General features: G+C 34.9%; 2 protein-coding genes across 2 annotated transcripts in view; one reads left to right on the top strand and one right to left on the bottom strand.

Moving 5' to 3' along the window:
- The window catches only part of LOC144847938 (pre-mRNA-splicing factor SYF2-like), a 75,392-nt gene that overhangs the window by 36,446 nt on the left and 19,170 nt on the right, over nt 1–19,776 (top strand). The window lies entirely within an intron of this gene.
- The window catches only part of LOC144847932 (low-density lipoprotein receptor-related protein 5-like), a 32,578-nt gene continuing 13,190 nt past the window's right edge, over nt 389–19,776 (bottom strand). The window contains exons 6-23 of the mRNA XM_078704528.1: nt 12,622–12,817; nt 11,991–12,247; nt 11,325–11,465; nt 10,771–11,063; nt 10,291–10,517; nt 9,633–9,817; nt 8,639–8,842; nt 8,209–8,331; nt 7,574–7,773; nt 6,945–7,141; nt 6,366–6,559; nt 5,841–6,038; nt 5,599–5,724; nt 5,031–5,153; nt 4,500–4,727; nt 3,875–4,111; nt 2,278–2,521; nt 389–2,115 (exon numbers count right to left, since the gene is read on the bottom strand). Of these exons, the coding sequence (XP_078560654.1) occupies nt 1,830–2,115; nt 2,278–2,521; nt 3,875–4,111; nt 4,500–4,727; nt 5,031–5,153; nt 5,599–5,724; nt 5,841–6,038; nt 6,366–6,559; nt 6,945–7,141; nt 7,574–7,773; nt 8,209–8,331; nt 8,639–8,842; nt 9,633–9,817; nt 10,291–10,517; nt 10,771–11,063; nt 11,325–11,465; nt 11,991–12,247; nt 12,622–12,817 (3,659 nt within the window). The 3' untranslated portion in view covers nt 389–1,829. The remainder of the gene's footprint in view (nt 2,116–2,277; nt 2,522–3,874; nt 4,112–4,499; nt 4,728–5,030; nt 5,154–5,598; nt 5,725–5,840; nt 6,039–6,365; nt 6,560–6,944; nt 7,142–7,573; nt 7,774–8,208; nt 8,332–8,638; nt 8,843–9,632; nt 9,818–10,290; nt 10,518–10,770; nt 11,064–11,324; nt 11,466–11,990; nt 12,248–12,621; nt 12,818–19,776) is intronic.

Raw genomic sequence — 19,776 nt, 5'->3', positions numbered from 1 at the left:
ACAATTACACCATACAAGCTGGCTTGCCAAAAACCGTTGATACAACCTATTTTATCCATGTCCATGCTTTTATATAATGTTCTAATTTATCCCATAATTTATCTCAAGAATTATAATTCCTGCCCGAGAAATCAAGGAATAAAAATGTTGCGGACAGAAGAAGATCCAGGTGGCAATCTTTGATTTTGTTACCACCAATATGTACATTTTGAAGCTCCTAAGTCATAGGTCGTTACAAAGAAGATCTACCCCATTTTTAGTCAAGTGAAACGCGACTCTACATCTCACAATGTCGGTCGCTTGGTCGGTCGGTAAACACTAACTTGAGCACGCGACTGCAGCCATGTATATGGCCTTGTTACAGTAAAACTACCAGCCTCAATAAAACTTTAAAAACAGAGTATTTTAAAAATGGCATGACCAATGCATTTTTATTCACCGGACAAAGAAAATTATAAAAAGGTTTAAATTTTATTATGTCATAATATATAGATTTAAAATAATATAAACAATTATTCAATAGAATTTTATATTAATGTTACAAAATGAAGGAAGATACAAATTTATCTGAATCTTTTAGGCATTTATACTTGGACATAATTATGTTGTTAGATTTAACTAGGAAGACCAAGAATTATTATTCATAAATCTAAATACATAATCTCTTACAGATGAAAACGCTGTAAAAATCTCATCAATTCAACATTTTAGTTTGAGGCACTTATAATATAAACATTTACTAGTGGTAGATATGTTTAACACTAAATACAATAAATAAATACAATTCTACTACTGTAACAATAAATACAGAAATTTTAAAATCATGCTTGGAACTTTATTTTGGAAGAAATAAATTATGTAATAACTGTTTATTATTATCATACGTGTGAATACATTTTGTTATCTAAAATACAACATCTCAGAACCATAACTAAAGTTGTATGATTTAAAAAACGATCATAAAATAAATATTTCAATAAATGCATACAAAACGCACAAATTAACTGATCAATTTATAGTTCAATTTTAAAACTAAATCCACTCTCTCACGGTTAAAACTAAGTCTTCCTTATTCTTAAATCTTTCATCATTTTATTACAATAGGATTGGAATTTGTTGTACAGTACCAAAATGCTGTATAAAGCTATCTACAGTATTCATTAACATAATGACTTTAACCTTTGACCTAAAGACTGCTTTGTTTTTTTGAAATAGTTCCTTTTGAAAGAGACACAAAACAAATTGATAAATTCATTTTTATATAAAATTGATATAAAATTGGAATTGTTACCATATATTTCATAAATATTAATACTGTACTGTGATTTTTTTAATAGTAAATATTTGAGTGAATACATACATAAAAAGTCTTGAATCCGTATCAAATATAAATTTAAAAATGTTCACTTGTATTTTGTAGTTTGTCTTTTTGGTAATGTTCAGAAAATGATTAAATGTCAATTTAATGTATAAAATTAAGATTAAAATCTCAATGGCAGTTACACTATATATTTTATTTAAAACAGCGTTATATTGCAACTTGTGAACCTTATATTTTATGCTTTGATATCAATATTTCTAATATCACTTTAAGTAGCATAGACTTTTGATTGTGACAATTTTATCTTAGCCGGCTCTTCTTTTAAAACAAAATTGATTCCTTTTACTATTATCATTATCAATATAAAACGACTAAATAACTGTACAATATTCACATAGTATCTATACATAATATACAACAACCCTTAGACCCAATCCTTTTATACAAAAATATCTTCTTTTCTTAATTGTAATATTACAAAATAATTCTCTCTCAAAGACAACACCTCTTAAGTTGAATCAGTTGCCGGTGACGGTGGAGGAGGATACAAATCGAAAAAGCTTCTCTCCGTCGACGGTGATGGCGGGCAACTTTCTTGATTGTCTGATAAGCAGCTCTGCGGCGTCGGAGGTGGCGGGAACGGATCCGAAAGATCGTATTTCACCTCTACAGATTTGTAATATCGGCCTCCTCTACGACGCTTTTTTGGTATGTTTGTACTCGTCTCGCTATCGTTACAAATGTCACTACTGCACGGTGTCGGAGGTGGTGGAATATTTCGTACTTTGTAATGTCTGAAAAAGTAAATACAAAAACATTAACTATTAAAATATGATATGACAAAAATAAACAATACCTATTTGTTTAACCTGTTCATTGTAAAGAAATACTGTAATATAATCATTTGGTTGGAGGTGGTAAAATTGTTACAAAACAAATACATATTCAATACTTACTTATAAGAGGATTTTAGTTGAGTTTTGGGACTTGGCTGGTTGTAATAAACAACAGGAAAGTGTGAGCGTTCTGTGACAGGGCTAGGAGGTGGGTTTAAAGTTTCTTTTGGATATCCCGAGACACTGTTACTCGAACAAGATGACGTTCCAGTAGGTCTAGGCCTCTCATTCACGCCTGACCCATTTGTACTCGCTTTTTGTGAGTTTGTAAGATTCGTAGACTTTGGATGCATCATTACTGAAGCTGTAAATGGAAAAAAAAATTATGAACATTGTTAATATGAGTTTACTGTAAGTTACTGCAGTAATTTCTTATTCTAGTAGAGTGGCTGTCTCCATTTAATTCTATTCTATTTAAAAACTATGTCAACATTATTCTTCTACTTTTTTAAACCTGTATACATAATTATTTAGCAAGCCATGGGTGGGGGGGGGGGGGGGGGGAACGATGTTTACAGTTGTGATTAACAAACTAATACATTACAAACAGTAAAAAATGAAGTTACTGCAGTAAATACAACAGAATAATTTTGCCTTGATCTCAAAAATGATCATTTACTCTCACTTTCTTTTTTTTTGCAATTAGTTAGTTTTTCTCCTTCTCAATGTATTTTGAAATGAATAAAAATAAATGTATTATTTTGAAAAAGCACTTGAATTTGTTTTAACTTGATATTAGGCCTAAACCTAACAAAAACATAAACATCAATCAAAAAAATGATCAATGTCAATCAGAAATGAATGAATAACTAACACAGAAAAGGAGGTGATCTCAGCTGTGAACTAGGTCTTCATTTGACTCGCATTCCAGTCACTTAACTGTGTCCTTGGGCAACACGTTTTATCTACATTGTCAGTCAATCGACGGACATGTCAATCAACAATTTAAAAATGCAGTAATATTAGCCTGAAGCTATCCAATGTTATATCACGCTATAAAAATACAGGGAAAAATAATTTGCTGTAATTCGAATTAATCCTAAAGTGTTGAATGTTTAAAGTGTCCATATTGTTATAACCGTAACTTTGTGTAAACGCCTACCCTCATAGGCATGTTCTTAAAAATCAATTTGTTTCTTTGATAAAACGATTAAATTAAACACAATTCAGTCCCAAAGGTAATTTACCATGGTAAAATATTTTTTTAAAATTTATTTTCTCAAAGCTAAGCATTATTTCTCAAAATTGTTGTAATAACCCTGAATCAATACCCCTTTATAAAATGGTTTGTTTCATTTTGTAGTATTTATCAATTTAATTACTGATAGTACCTTTAAGCCTAAACTAATACCTATTTATGAAATGGTTTGTTCCATATTGGGTTATATTTTCAATTACAGTTTAACCCTTGCTAAAGAGGACACATGCATGACCTAATAGAAGGGATGACCCCTTAATAGCAGTGTCCCCTGAAAAAAAAAGGGGCGGGGCTTCTACTGTAATTATGATAGATATTGCATTAGAAAAAGGTTGTTCTATTTTCCTGGTATATCTCAAATTGAATTCTGATGTCAAATTGAATGAAACAGATGATTTAGAAGAAATTAAATTAATCAATTCGACAACATGATATGACAACAAATTCTTTAAAACTTACATGTTAAATATTTACGAGTTGTTTGTTCTTTGTTGAGTTGGTTGAGGACCAGCACCGTGGACAGGTTGTGCTGACTGGCGCTGTCGTACCTCCGGTTGTCCAGCGATTCACTGCCATTTCTACGTTTGCAACATATGACGGTAACTATGACAACGGCGAGTATAACAAAGCCAAAAATGACAACAGCAACTAGAACTTCTTTTGTGATCGGGTTTTGATGAATTGAATCACTCCTTACTGAAGAAAATAAAACCAATGTTTTTTTTTTATTATTCAGTTGCCTAAACATTACATACTAATAAATAAAAAATATTGTATTTATATAGTAACCTCTATCATTAGTTTTGGCCAAAAAAAAAATCCTGGTACTACAGACAGAGAAAAGACTAGAGCCTAAAGCCCTGTCTACACTATCAAACCTTATGTGACAAAAAATGTGATGTACCCATAATATGGACATGATGTCATATCACTACCATATTTGGGCATATCACTATTTTTTTTGTCAAACTAGTTTGATAGTGTAAACAGAGCTTTAGGTCTGTTGAAACATGCTTGCCACCATTCCATATATATATATATATATATAAAAAATTCAACATAAATAACCAACACATCAAATTACCTGTACAATTGAACTCATCGCTCTTGTCAGGGCAATCAAAGAAGCCATTACAATAGGCATCAGAATCAACACACAGTTTGTTCTTGCAGGCAAACTGGAAGCTCTTGCACGGTTTCAAACAATCGTCTTCATCAGATCCGTCATCACAGTCAAAATCATCATTGCATTGGAATTTCTCAGGAATGCACACTCCATTGTCGCATGCGAATTCATCGTCGGCACACAAATCTAGAAAAAGAATATTATAGTTATAACACATTTTTGAGCTGAGAAAATTCTGAAAACACCAAGAGAATTATGAAAACTACAAGAGAATTATGAAAATTCAAAAGGAATTCTGAAAACTCCAAGAGAGTTGTGTAAAAACTAAAAGCTCAAAGGAACTTGATATAATTCTTGATATTCTGGGACTCAATGAGAATTTTGGGAGACTCCATGAGAATTCTGGAGACTCCATGAGAATTCTAGAAAGTCCAATGGCATTCTAAAACCTAAAAAAAGAATTCTCAAAAAAAAAACTGCGACTCTTACCACATCCTATTTCATCACTGCCATCTTCACAGTCAGGATCGGTATCACAAAGCCAAGTCTTCGGAACGCATTCAACATCACCAGATTTACACGCAAAATTATCTGGAGCACACGTAAGTGGATCTATCAAAATAAGAGTTACATGAAGATAACATAGCTTCATATACTTTTATAGAGGTGTTAACTAGGTAAAGTGAAATTTTGTGAGAATTTCTGAAAGAATGGCCTAACAAAAGAGAGCGTTATGAAAATTTAAAACTGTAGATAGCACTTAATGTATTTTATACCTTAGGCATCATCTATATTCAATAATGTGTGGCAAATTTTGGAAAATGTAATTTTTTTTGTCCATAGTAGAACCGACATAACATGTTTTTCTTTCATATACAATCGGGTAAAATTGCATCTTAGCAGATTGACTTGGGAACTCCCACGGTTATCGTGAAACATGGGGTATGCATTCACTACCTTAGGAGAGAACATAACCTATATATTATGTAGCCCTTTGTCATGTATAACATCCATTTATATGGTTCACTTCAGATTCGGCAATAGACTTATTACTTACCAATGCACTGTTCTTCATCCTCGTGGAGGTTCAGATGACTGGGACAGGAGCAACGTGCAGTGCCCATACCAGTTGGGATGCAAAAGTGCGAACATTGTCCATTTCTACGGGAACATGGCTGGTTTGCTATAAATATAAAACAATCCTTACACATTACACCAATATATTGGTACACTCAAAGTCAAGTAAAAAATCTAGTCCTGTCCTGATATATATGCAAGTAAAAATCATCATAGACTTACGATCTTCCACTCTTTTAACAGCAAGGATGTCTGTCAGGTGATCAATACGTCCAAGCATGGTTTGTCTGTCTTCTCCAGAATATTTGTCGGCACGCATTATCTGTTTGAGCTGTTTATCCACCCAATAGATGTAATTTCCGTAAACAGTCATACCTGAAACTAACACAAGGTCATCGACTATCTGACCACGGTCACCAGCTGTAAGACAATTTATATATTATATGTTATATATATATTATTATGTAACCCATAAATGCAGAACACAAATAAATTATAGATGCCTGTTAAGTTCTGTCTACACTAATTAGTTTGACAACAAAATTGTGATGTGCCCAAATTTGATAGTGATATTTCCAAATATGGTATTGATATGACATCATCCATCCATATATGGGTACATAACATTTTTTGTCACATAAAGTTTGATAGCGAAGACAGATCTTTAGCCAATTTGACCAGTTGATCATGAAATTATGTATGCATTCATTTTTTTTTATTTTATTCATTTCGGCAATATGTACTTACTATTAATATTAACATAATTAATTGCACCGGTTCTGTCTTCAAACCAGTAAACTCGGTCAGATTCCGCATCAGCTGTGATCGGGCCTGGCTGATATATGCCAGTGTTTATCAGTTCTTTGTGCATATCACCATCAATAGTTGCCATCTCTAAAGTGGCTGATTTGCTGTCTTTTATATTAGTCCAGAACATTAGCCTACAAATTAAATTTTATGGATTAGAATTTGTTAGGTATATTATTTTAAGTGATTTTGATGCCAAATAACAGGTACTGACAGAGATGTCCAGCCTAGAAGTGCTACCCCAGCACTTTTCCTCCACCCCAGCACTTTCCCAACACCAGCACTTTCCCCCCGCCCCACACATTTTTCAAAATCTTTGGTGTAGTTTAGTCAATCTTTAAATGTAGGTGCAATGGAAAAGCCATCTGTAACTGCTGTGAAACTATAGTCAAATTTGATTTCCAGATTCTTTTTAGAAGCGGCAGATTATTATTTACTGTATTGTATTTGTGTCATCATTATTTCATTTAATCATTGAAAGCTTGACTGTGCTGTTTCTTGCCTCGTTTTCTTACTCACCCTCTTAACGGTAATAACGCAATGCTCCTTGGGTTCTTGTTAGGATCTTTCATAACAAATCCCATCGACGAACCATTCTCGCGGACGACGTTAATTTGGTTGCACGGTTCACACGTCCAGAATATAAGTCGACTGTACGGTTCAAACGCCATGTCATATGGAGTGAATTTGTCTGTTACTTTTACCAACGATTTGGGCTAAATGAATAAAATGATAAACATAATTAAATAACTAAACTAACTAATTTTTTTAACTAGCCCACAATCTTTAAAAAGTCTTTATTAATTTAAGCCTAAATTCACAAAGTTTTATCAGGAGTATGAAAACTATGTATTAAAAGGCAGGCACGGGTGGGTAAAATAACAGTTGGCCTTGGTCAATTTAACCGTGTGGCAAAGGCAGCCAAATAAGGAATGCCATTTACTTTTTGTTTATTAAAGCTTGGTTCCCACTAGTGACCAACCTATGCAACGTAAGAAAATGCCCTTCCAATAATTGTGTTTGCCCCCGTCTGCGTGAAATCAAACCTGTGATTTTTGCATCATCGGTTCCCACTTGTGATTACACAATACATCACTTTGCGTCAATACGTCGCGTTCTAGTGGGATCCACGCTTAACAGTTACTTACTTCAACACCGTTACTTCTTGATCGTTTTATTTCCTTATTTTTACGATCGATCCAGAACACGTATCCTGCTTCATAATCATACTCTATCGCCCTCACCCCCTCGGTTTCACTGATTGGTAGAACGATATCTGGTTCGTCAAAATCAAACAGCAATCTGTTTAAAGAATCCCTTTGACTGTAGACAAGAAATGCTTCAGGAGCTGTAAATAAAATTGAATAATCAAAAAAATTAATGTTGTCATTTTTTAATACAAAGGTTACTAAGCATCAGGAATAGAGTTATTATGTTATAACTAGAGAGTAAAATCCAACATATTCACAGCCCAAAAAGCGAACCACCATGGGTACGGACCATTGAACATGGCTGCATCATATCGACCGATCGGATACGCTAGTTAAAAGCCGCACTCACTACTCAGTCATACACAAATTAACTGGTTATTAACCATCTTTTTTGATAATAATTATTATCATTTTTTCCGTTTTATATGACAATACATCTTTAATGTGGCCTATCAGTATACAGTAGAACCTCTTCTTTTGGAAGACCCCTATTAAGGAGACAGGGTCTCAAAGGTGTCTTCTTAATAGGGATTCTACTGTATATGTATTTCAATTAATCTTAGAAAACTTACGTGAACATGTACGGTTATCTGCGTTCAATGTGTGGTGTGTAGCACACATGCACCTAAAGCCATCCGGATGTGAAAGGCACAAATCGGAGCAACCACCATTGTTGGAATTGCACCTGTTGATTCCTATTTCAAAGAAAATAAATATAGCATTTGAAATTATGACTTATGCTTAGTATTTCAAGTAACATATTTATCTCAGATTCATTACATTTTTAAAAAAAAGATTAAATAAAGTATTGAATCAAGAGACAAAGTACAGAATTATCATGCAGCCTGCAATCGTTTAGCTCGCGATAGTGTGAATCAGTATGTGTAATTATATAACACCTTCAGAGAATACCAACATACAGTCAATGATTCTTTCACAAATTCAACTGTTCACTTGGGACAACCTTTTTAATCTAATAAGTTAAAAATTTGTGTCACCAACCTGCTTGGCGGGACTTGTGAAAAACTTTGATGTCGAGCACATTGTCTTGTTGCCCTTGGATAATCTCACGTCCTGCTCCACTGGTCTTGTTAGCTCGCTCAATAGTCATCGCCGACAAATCGGCCCAGTAAATAAATTCATTGTATTGGGTTAGTCCAAAGGGATTGGTTATATCGTCCTGTACGACTTGTATTATATTACTCCCTAATAAGAACAAGATAAAAAAGAAATAAATTCAATTGATATTAGTTAAGTATGGCATAGCTTTTTTTCACAACCTGACCCACATATTAACAATAGCCTATAGTGATTGAACAATAGCCTAGTGAGTAACAACAAAGCTGTATTATAACTTTTCACACTGAAAAATAACAACACTAGTTATAAATGGCTTTGCCGGTCAGGATCAAACATATGGTATCAATGCTTTTTTTAGTTAATACCATACAAATACAGCAGGTAATGTACATAGAATTATGCACGTTATTTTCTGTGTATAATAAACTTTGTATTTTCTTGTTGTCACCATTTGGGATCAATAATAATTTAGTGCAGTAACTCAATTTTGTTCACTGCAATACTGATATGATTTTAGTTTTAATGTAGAAACTGTCATTGCAATAAACAGTTTGCTAATCACATAAAAAAATTAAAGCGTCAACAAAATGTTACTGCAGTAACTGAAGTAGAATAATTTTGACATGGTCCGTTATTTGATTGCAAATAAAATCAAACACATATCTTTGATTTACTATACCATACAATTGCGAAAAAATATATTGACGTTTCTAAACATTTTTGAGTAAAATAATTTCTAAAATATGTGCCTAGTTGTTGAAAGTTTGTACCTAGGCATTCTATTGTCCGACTTAGGCCAATTGATTGGGATTAAAGGCCAATTCTATTAGGATTTTGGCTGATTTATGTACCTAGGCTAATCTGTTGTGCTTAGGTAGAGGTTATTTGGTATATAAGCCTAACTCTGACCACTTACCATCCAAGTCTGCTGAATAAATCTCGCTAAGATCCAAGTCAACCCAGAAGAGTTTCCTAGTCTGGTAGTCTATGGTCAGTCCATTAGCCCGCCCTTCTACATACATTAAAATCGTCAGGTTAGTACCATCCATGTGTGCCCTTGCTATACGATACCGGTTACTCCATTCACTCCAATACATGTATCTGTAAAGTAAAGTATGATGAACGGATTAAGACATTCCTCAGTTTAAACATACAATAGAACTATAAAGAAACACTCGGGACCAAAAACAAGCGTCTTCAATCTTATGCTTGGTTCCCATTATACCGCAATGAAAAGTCATAAGCGCACTAATCACAAGCAAAGGATAATTCAAACTGTAGCTTGCCATTGGTCAACTCGCATGCATTTCACTAATGCCCTTTGTGCTGCGTCCTAGTGGAAACCAAGCTTTAATAGGGTTTGGCCATAGTGTCAGAACATACACTTTCCCACAATAGTATCATAGTAAAGTGCTCACTTAATAAAGGTGTCCCACAGGAGGGGTTTATACTGTATATTCCTACCTACAAAACAACAGTCGAGCAGGCATGCCATAATTTTTAGGAAAAGATTCGGAATCATGGAAATATGTGATATTTTGGTAACTAACAAATTAAAATGAAATGTGACTTACCCAGCTAGCGGGTCAAGAGCTAAGCTAGTTGGCGCTTCCACATCTTTCCAGATTAGCACACGTCTAGATGTGCCATCAAGTCGAGATACTTCGATACAATCTTTGCCAGAGTCAGTCCAATACAAGTTCTTACCAGTCCAATCAACAGCAATGTCTTCTGGGAATCGTAGCCCATACTCGATGACAAGTTCAAAGCCACTACCATTCATAAATGCTGTCATTATTTCCTATAAATGATTATTATAGCGTTAAAAATTAACATCATATAATTGCAACACACAACCCTTGATCGCACAGAATGTATGGCAGGAATATTGAGTTATTAATTACTGACATTACTAGTGTAATACTGAATTTAATAGCTTGTAACATGCTAGGACAGGAGAAGAGTGCATTCATGTGGCAAACTGGGACAAAATAATGCACAGGGCCTAGGTCATTTCAAATCCATAGCTCCCCAAATAAACATAATATATTTACCCCGGTTTTGCTGTTAGCCCAATAGATCCTATCCCCTACAAAGTCAAAATCAAGCGTTGATCCTTCACGTGCCCCTACCACCGGTATCGCAACATCACTGTTGTTGGTCTCTAGAGCGATTCGACGAAGACCGATATTTCGACGAAGGAAGACGAGAAAAGCTTCAGGTACGATGCATGTCTTTTTATCAGCGTGCAACTCCAGGCCACGTGGACACATACAGACGGTGGCTGAGTGTTTGTACAGACACAAGTGACTACAGCCTGCATTGTCGTTGCTACATGGGTTTACTCCTAATAAAATAATTTGTAAACATTATTAAAAATCTTCAACACAAATAAACTATTAACAAAAGAGATGAGAAATAAATTTGAAATGATCATTTAAAATTCACCTTAGCAAACTAGTATTAAATTTTCCTTACATTTTTCATAAATTCCAGTTGAAAATTAACTAAATAAAAAATTCAAAGTTTTTTTCAGTACAATGCCATACTGCTTGAAAAACAAACAAACATATTGAGTTATGCTATGATATGATTTTCACATTCTTACCTGATTTCTTCTCAAGATTTATCGCCTTGAGACCCATCAAATCCGGGAGCGCATCAATTATCAGCTCACGGTCTTTACCGGTGTATTTATTCACGCGTTCGATGCATCGTCGTTGCCAATCTGTCCAATACACATAATCACCTGCGATGAAGGAGAGTGTGAAAGGAATTAATACCTGAATGGCAAAAATTATCATATAGATGACACAAGCTTTAGGCACTGTTATACACTTGCAATAGACAATGATTTATACAAGACATAGCATATCTTTACAGGCAACATTACAATACAAATATATAAAGATATGGTGGTGACTTTAAGAAGACACACAGTACATTCAAATTACATGATGACTGCTAATTAACAGTAATCTAGTTAGAGATCTCTCTGGACTTAAATCCATTTAGATATATAACTTTAATGGTTGTATGACTGTTACATACTCCATCACACTAAATGCTACCGTGTTGTGGAAATTTCAATTTTATATTGCATCACTCTAAATTATGCTATTGAGTCAAAAAGTCTTTCTGTACATTCTCAGAAAAAAATGGGCATGAGTGGAATGATTGTTGAGTAGTCTAGTGGTTCAGAATTAAATCAGAAATTCTGTAATATTTATTTATTATAGTTTTTTTTATTACAGTATCAGTATTTTACACATACCAAGAAGACTAAAACCAAATATATGCGGCGTATCCGAATCGTCTACCAGTATTTTTCGATCACTACCGTCCAAATTTGCACTCTCAATTCTGTCTGTAAGAGCATCACCCCAGTAGATTCTTCGCTGCTCATAATCGACCGCGATTCCATTTGGCCAGTTCAACGATGTATTAATGAGAACTTTACGATCACTGCCATCCAGTGCTGCACGTTCTATTTTTGGATTATCTTCACCCCAATCTGTCCAGTACATATATCTGTAGGAAAAAAATTAAATAACATGATTCTGGTTGAAAATGAAGCCCGAGCCTTTATTTCCAAATATAGTTAACGTTATCAACTGATAATTGTTTTCTAATAAGCTAAAAAAACACATTTTTTAAAATTGTTAATGTACTTTGCACCTCCCATCCATACCACCACCATCAAACACCAAATATCCTCGGCTCCCTCTAGCGTACTGTACTGGTTGTTTCGTGTTGATTTATCCTGCCTTTGTCCTTCCGTGTGTAAGATTAAGTATTTTTTTGAGTTCCTGCCTCCTTCCATTTAGATTTGTAATTATATAACTCCACGTCCAAAATAAACTAAAACTAGAAAAAATGTTTTTAAAAAATAATTGTATACGTACCCATCTTCCGGATCCACAGCAATAGCTCTTGGTTCGTCCAAATTATCGTCGATCAGAATAAGCCGCGAGGTTCCATTTAAACGAGAGACTTCAATCCTGTTGTTGCCGGTGTCTGTCCAGTAGAGGTTGCGGGAGATCCAGTCAACAGCTATGCCATCTGGATTGGAAATATCCTGTGTAACGATGTATTCACTCTCTGGAAAAAACAAAACAATCATGCAAATTGAGTTTATGTAGCCTAACTGGTGAGGGATAGTGATAGTGGGTGTCAAAAAGTAATGTGTAGAAGGAGAAAAACGTGTATTCAGTTAGCAGGTGTTGCTTGGGTGTGTGTTATATTAAAATTAGGCTGGAGAATGTACCCTATTGTTGAACCATAGACTCATACAGTACTGTACAGTAGATCACAAGCGCCTTTTTTTAGCTCCAAAACACCAACTGTAAATATCTACACTAATTCAGTTCAGGTCATACCACTTTATACAGTAGGGGATAATTCTCGAACAAATGACAAATATGTTTAACATAATGACAAATATGTTTAACATAATGACCAACCCCTAATATGGAAACACCCCTATTAAGGGGACACTTTGTTGGGTCCATTTACAGTAATAATAATAATAAATGAAAATTTATATAGCGCCGGTATCCTCCACCCATGTGGCGCTCATGGCGCTTTGTGCATTAACAACGTGCGAGAACATCAGCGAATAGCGACGTCTTTAGGTTGGTCTTGAAACTGTTTAGACTAGTCGAGCATTTAACTGTTGCTGGTAAGCTGTTCCATACACTTGCGGCCGCAACGTAAAAAGATCTCTGACCCCACTGATTTTTCGCTCTACGCTCTTGAAGAAGGTTTTGTGACAATGATCGTAGGCCTCTGCGGGATGATTCGTAACGATCCACAAGGTCAGATAAATAAGCAGGAGCACTGTCATTTAGGATCTTGAATACAAACAACGCAAGTTTGTACTTAATACGTTGTTGAACAGGCAACCAATGCAAATCCATCAGGACAGGAGTTATGTGAGCGTTTGATTTTGTATAAGTTACAATTCTAGCTGCCATATTTTGCAAGCGCTGCAAACGTTGTATTTGAGATTTTGGTATGCCAAACAACAAGGCATTACCAATGTCAATTTTAGAAGTGACAAATGAGTGTACAATCAATTCAGCTGTTTTCTTGTTAAGATTACCGCGAATACGACCAAGGTTCCTAATCGATATGCATGCTGCTTTGGATACAGTTGTTATTTGTGCTTCCATAGTGAGATTACTATCCAGCATGATTCCCAGATTCCGGACCACCGATGAGGGAGCGATGTTAGAGTTTCCGATTCTGATATGTGTGATGTTGATTTTGGAGATGTTACATTTAGACCCGACGATAATAAACTCTGTCTTTCCATCATTCAACTTTAGGTAATTTGTTGTCATCCAATTGCGAACATCTTCTATACAGGCTTCCATCTTACTGATTGCTGCAGCAACATCCCTTTGCACTGGTTTTACTGACACATAAATCTGTGTATCATCTGCATAGAAATGGAAATGTAGACTGTGTTTGCGAATAATGTCACCAAGGGGAAGCGTATAAATGGAAAACTGGCCAGGCCCAATTACTGACCCCTGTGGTACACCATATTCCAGGCAAGCTTCATCTGAGAATGCATCATTGATACAGACTAGCTGACGTCTTCCTGTAAGATATGACTGGAACCAGTTAAGAGCAACACCATTTATGCCAATGCGATTTTTCAGACGGGTTATCAGTCTTTGGTGATCAACTGTATCAAACGCTGCTGACAAATCCAACAACACCAATAGCGTTATTTTCCCATCATTCATTCCTTGTAACAAATCATTCTGTACCTTTAAAAGGGAACTCTCCGTGCTATGACATGCACGATATGCCGACTGGTAATTCTCATTTAAATTATGCTTTTGAAGATATGGAGTAATGCGTGATGTCACTACACGCTCCAGAGTCTTTCCAAGAAAAGAAAGATTCGACACCGGGCGGTAATTTTTCAGCGTGTTATGATCCAAGTTTTGCTTTTTTATTAAAGGACGAACGTGAGCAATTTTCAGTTCATCTGGCACTATGCCGGTATTAAGAGAATGGTTAATGATTTCCGTTATTATTGGAACGACTGCGTCTATACACTTCTTCAGTATAGAAGTAGGAACTGGATCTAACCTGCATGATTTTGTTGGTGATTTCATCAGAATGTTGCGGATCTCATCTTGAGATGCTGGTGTAAATGTTGTGAGATGCTGATGGACAGCTGTCACAGGCTCATTAAATGACATGTCATCAATCTTGAAGTCGTCTCTGATGATCTTGATCTTGTCTGTGAAAAACTGACAGAACCTGTTCGCAAGATCAAAGTCAGAAAGACTATCTGGGAGAGGTGATACCTGGCGATGATGAAGGAGTTGGTTAACAATTTTAAAAAGTCCTTTCTGATCTGCTGCATGTTCTTCACACAAGCCAATGTAGTAGTTGGCCTTTGCCTTTCTTACCATGGAATTTACATTCCTCTTCTGTGCAATGTAAGCTTGACGATCTATTTCCAGATGAGAGATTCTCCATTTCTTTTCAAGCTTACGCTTTGTTCTTTTCTCAGCATAGATGTCACTGTTATACCAACTAGTGTTTGGTCGGACCTTTACTGTTCTCTTTTTCGGTGGTGCATGTTTGTCAAGAAGTTCACTCAAAGTGGTGACATATAGTCGTACTTTACTTGATAAATCAAGATTTGAGAGCGAAGTTCCGAGATCAGACTGTGTGATATCTTTACATAATGTCTCAAAATTTATAGCATTCCAATGACGAGTTTCGATGGATTTAGTGATTACGGGTGGCTTCTTGATAAGGAGATTACATGTGATTGCATAGTGATCTGATATACCATCAATGACATTAAGGTTTGAGAAAACAGGAGGATCAGATGAACGTGTGATCAGCAAGTCTAATGTATGACCATGTCGGTGTGTAGGTGTAGACACATGCTGTTGAAGACTGCTTGCTACAAGTAGATTCCGAAAATGAATTGCATCTGCATCATTTGGCATATCCACATGGATGTTAAAGTCTCCAACGAATAGTATGGGAGCCGGCTTCAATACATAGTGATCAACCAAAGTTGAGAATTCTTCAGTGAAAACATTTAGACTGCAACCCGTTGATTTACTTTGAGGTCGATATACTGCTACGAGGAAAACTGAGGATGCATTGCTGACTATTTCCACATTTAGCAGTTCAAATGATTTTGGTAATAATCCCGTGTCATAACATTTAACCGCTATGCTTTCCTTGTAAAGAAGTGCAACTCCACCACCTCTTTTAGTACCAGCACGGGGAGCATGTTTGAGAGAGTATCCGTTGGGTGTAATATTTCCTATAACTGATGTGTCTTCTGGTTTAAGCCACGTTTCCGAAAGGGCAACAACATCCAGATTATGTTCGATAACGAAATCCACAAATTCTGTTGTTTTGTTCCGAACGGATCTTGTATTAATACTGCAAAATTTAATATTGTTTTTAGATAAGAGAGAGTTTGATGATAAGTCCGGAAATGATAGATTGTTTTTAGTGTGTTTGTCACGCCCAGCTCTTGTACCACGCCTGGTTTTTCTTTTTGGCCTCCTTGGTAATAGGTGGATACTACAGCTACTGGAGTTCAACTTAAAAGATTGTATAATTAAGCAAGATTCTTCAAGAAGTTCACAACTGTTATTGTTGTTGGTTACACAGCCCTGTAAACCATGAAGAAACTCAGAGCTATAGCTAATTAGCATGACAACAGCAGGTCTTCAAGCATGAGGTGTACAAGGTCATTTACATAACAATATGCACAGTCAGATTGAAAGTACAGGGCTAGCTTCCCACTGATGCTAGTAGACCATTGTTCTTGGGCAGTGATGAGTTTGAATTAAAACAATAAAGGCACAAGCAGGGCCTAGCTGAACTTCAGGAAACAACAAGAAAAACAACTGCGATTTACTCCAAGATACGATTATTTCCACATAAGAAATTTGTGAATATATGGTGCTCAATTTGTTATTCCAGCATCCAGTAAAACTTATTTGATGAAAAAACCATCTGCAAACAGATACGAAGTTGTTATGCACAGAGCAATATAGAGCCGCCACATGGGCGCTGCAACAATCCTCTTCAAAAAATAAGTAATATGGTTCTACTGGATAAATATTTTGCATTGAAGATTTGAATTTAACAGTCCTTGTACTTGAAAACACTTGTTAGTGCCTCATTTGCCTTTTGATAATATAATCAAACTCAAGGTATAAATAGTTTTTTCTAACAGTTATCTACCATACAGTAGATTGAGGCCTATACAAATTTATGCTTTTTAATAATAAACTCTATCACTAACAGTCTATTGGTTCCCTATTAGCAATTATGATAACGTCACAAGGTATCACCAAGTACTTATAATCTCTGAACTTATTGTTGGTGATCACTCACCCCAGTCTGACAGCCTGTCAATCAAACTATTTCATAACATTATGTTTATTGTTTCACCACAAATATTAAAAGTAGATTTACCCTCCACCCAGTAATAGATATCTACCAATCTATTTGTTCAATTGAAAATAGCAGAAATGAATGATATTCAACCATGCACATAAATTGATAAAATGAAAATACTTGATATTGCTTGAGAGGTTTGCTATTGAAAATGTGGTGCAAAGTCCTGTTAAATATCAGCCAACATAATGGTGGAAGATTGCCAATGTTGATTGTACCTTATCAATCAATGTCAAACTTAAGTACATGGCAAATAGACTGGGGAAACAGGTTGATGGCTGTGTTTTTACAATCTGTATACCAAACACAATAGGCTGGGGCACTTAGCAGTTTACAGACGAGCACTCTAGTCACAATAGATCTGGTGAATAAAGAGAGGACTAAAGGATGTAGTATTTATTCCAACTGTTCGTATACAAAAGAGTACAGTACACTTAATACTGTATTATTTATAATACGAATTAAATACAAAGAACCCCCAAAAAATAGTAATGAGGGACATGAACAGAGGATACAGTACCATATAAAAGATCATTTTTGTCTTCTATTTTTCGCAAACTAAAGTTCTACTGTGAAAATATTAGTACTGTATACAGAACTGTACACTAAGCTTCTTCATACAGAGCTATTAGTAGTATTAATTTTTTAATACTGTATACCATACTGTACTGTGGTAAATTGCTGTACCTACAGTATACAGTATCACCTTTCACATACTGTACAGTAGTAAATGGTAAAATTAACAGCAATTATTGCTCTTAGCTACTACTTTTGGTCAACATTGAATGACATTACAATTTGCAATATTTTTTATTCTTAACAAACAACTATACCCCATAACCAACAGCTCATTATTGTCAACTCCATGACTAGACATAGACAAATATTGACACACATTATGTTTATAACATAATGGCCAATCAAAGTGACTGAACCACAACAAACGCAAATAGAAAATTCTGTCAATCTTCCTTTACCAAAGATCAAACATAATAAACAGAAAATGCATGCAGTACAAGTAGAATAAACACATACTAAGCGTTTTTATAAATTATACTACAGTATAAGCACTTTCATACAGTACTGTATACCTTTCACATCCCATAGCAAAAATCATGTGTTTCCACACACGTAAACACCAGTGTTTTGTGTGGTGTGCATGTCGGGGTGTGTAGACGCCGGAGTTTTATTTGTGAAAGGGGTATCATACAACTTCTGTAATAATAATATTTATTTGGCAAAAGTTCTTAAAAGTACGTTTTACATTGCCAGGGGCAAGTAATAGGCATGAGCCCAAATAGAGAACTGCTCTTACTCCATCAAATAATGTAATGTTAATGATGCTTTGTTTTTAATGATTGCATTTTAGGGTTATTCAGGGGCCACTATTTATTCAACTTAAACCAGGAGTTAGTTGGCAAATTTCCAATCTCTAATTATCACATGATGACAGACAAGCTTTTAAGCTTTTTGTGAGACTAGAGGTTAGAATGTGCTTTTCAAAAAAACTAGAGACATTCTTTATAAATATATTTGAATTTGGCTTTCTTGGTTTCTGTAAGATTAAATGTACAACTATTGTATATGTAAAAATTTAAGGAAGAATGGTTGCTACTGTACAGTATATTGCACAATAATTAGTCATGCATATGGTATATGGGCAACTAAAAAAAATAATTTGGGGTTGCACATATTTCTGGTTGCACATTGTAAAAATTTGATGGTATAAGAAGTGAAATTAAAAGCAGACTTGGAACACCAATTGACTTTTAATAATTGAACTGTCAATAAATCATTTTCTCTGCCAGATCCCTGGCTAGTAATCCATGGCTTAGGATAACATAGCCTAGCTCTGTACATCTAGTATACTGTCACCCACTGTGACAAGTCACTGTCACTCTTTGACAACTGAATTATGTTGTTCACAGACAGAAGCCTACTGTACCATTGAGGTGACTTCATAATAGTTGGAACAAAAAACCAATCCATTTCTTGACCTTTGACATGCCTACTAATTATTTAGAATATATCTCTCCACTTGTCTTACTTAATTATCAACTTCATTAATTAACTTAAAACTTAAAAACTTGTTTGGCCTTAATAAGTCACATTTGTCATTAAACTATTAAAAAAAATCATAAAATTTTTTATTATAATAATGTAATAATCTTTTAATGTCTTTCTTTCTCAAATAAACATCATATCATAACTTAAAGACAAAAAGCATTCAAGTTTTGGCCTTTTGCCTCAATTTCATTTATTGAACTTTCTTAGAATTTCACTGACCTTTCCCAGAAGTCCATGCACTGCTCTGTAGAATGTGAGATTCAAATTAATTTTAGTGAATTCTGATGCTAATAGGTGAAATGAAGCAGGCTAAATGTTTGATTTACACCGGCTGTGAATTATTCCCATTCAAGACACAGACATCATGTTCAGTAATTTCTAATACCTAGATGAGGCTTCATTTGAACCGTGAAAGGTTTGTAAATTGCCAACAACCATTATTGATGTATTTTAAACTACAGTAAAAATCAAACTTTTGTTTTAAATGTTTTGTACATTAGTATTAGCATTTTGTTATTTAAAAATCTAGC

The sequence above is a fragment of the Antedon bifida genome, chromosome 7 (genome assembly GCF_963402885.1).
Source record: "Antedon bifida chromosome 7, ecAntBifi1.1, whole genome shotgun sequence".
Lineage (NCBI taxonomy): Eukaryota > Metazoa > Echinodermata > Crinoidea > Comatulida > Antedonidae > Antedon > Antedon bifida.
Note: the sequence above shows the minus strand (reverse complement) of the source record. Positions and strands in the feature narration are given on the sequence as shown.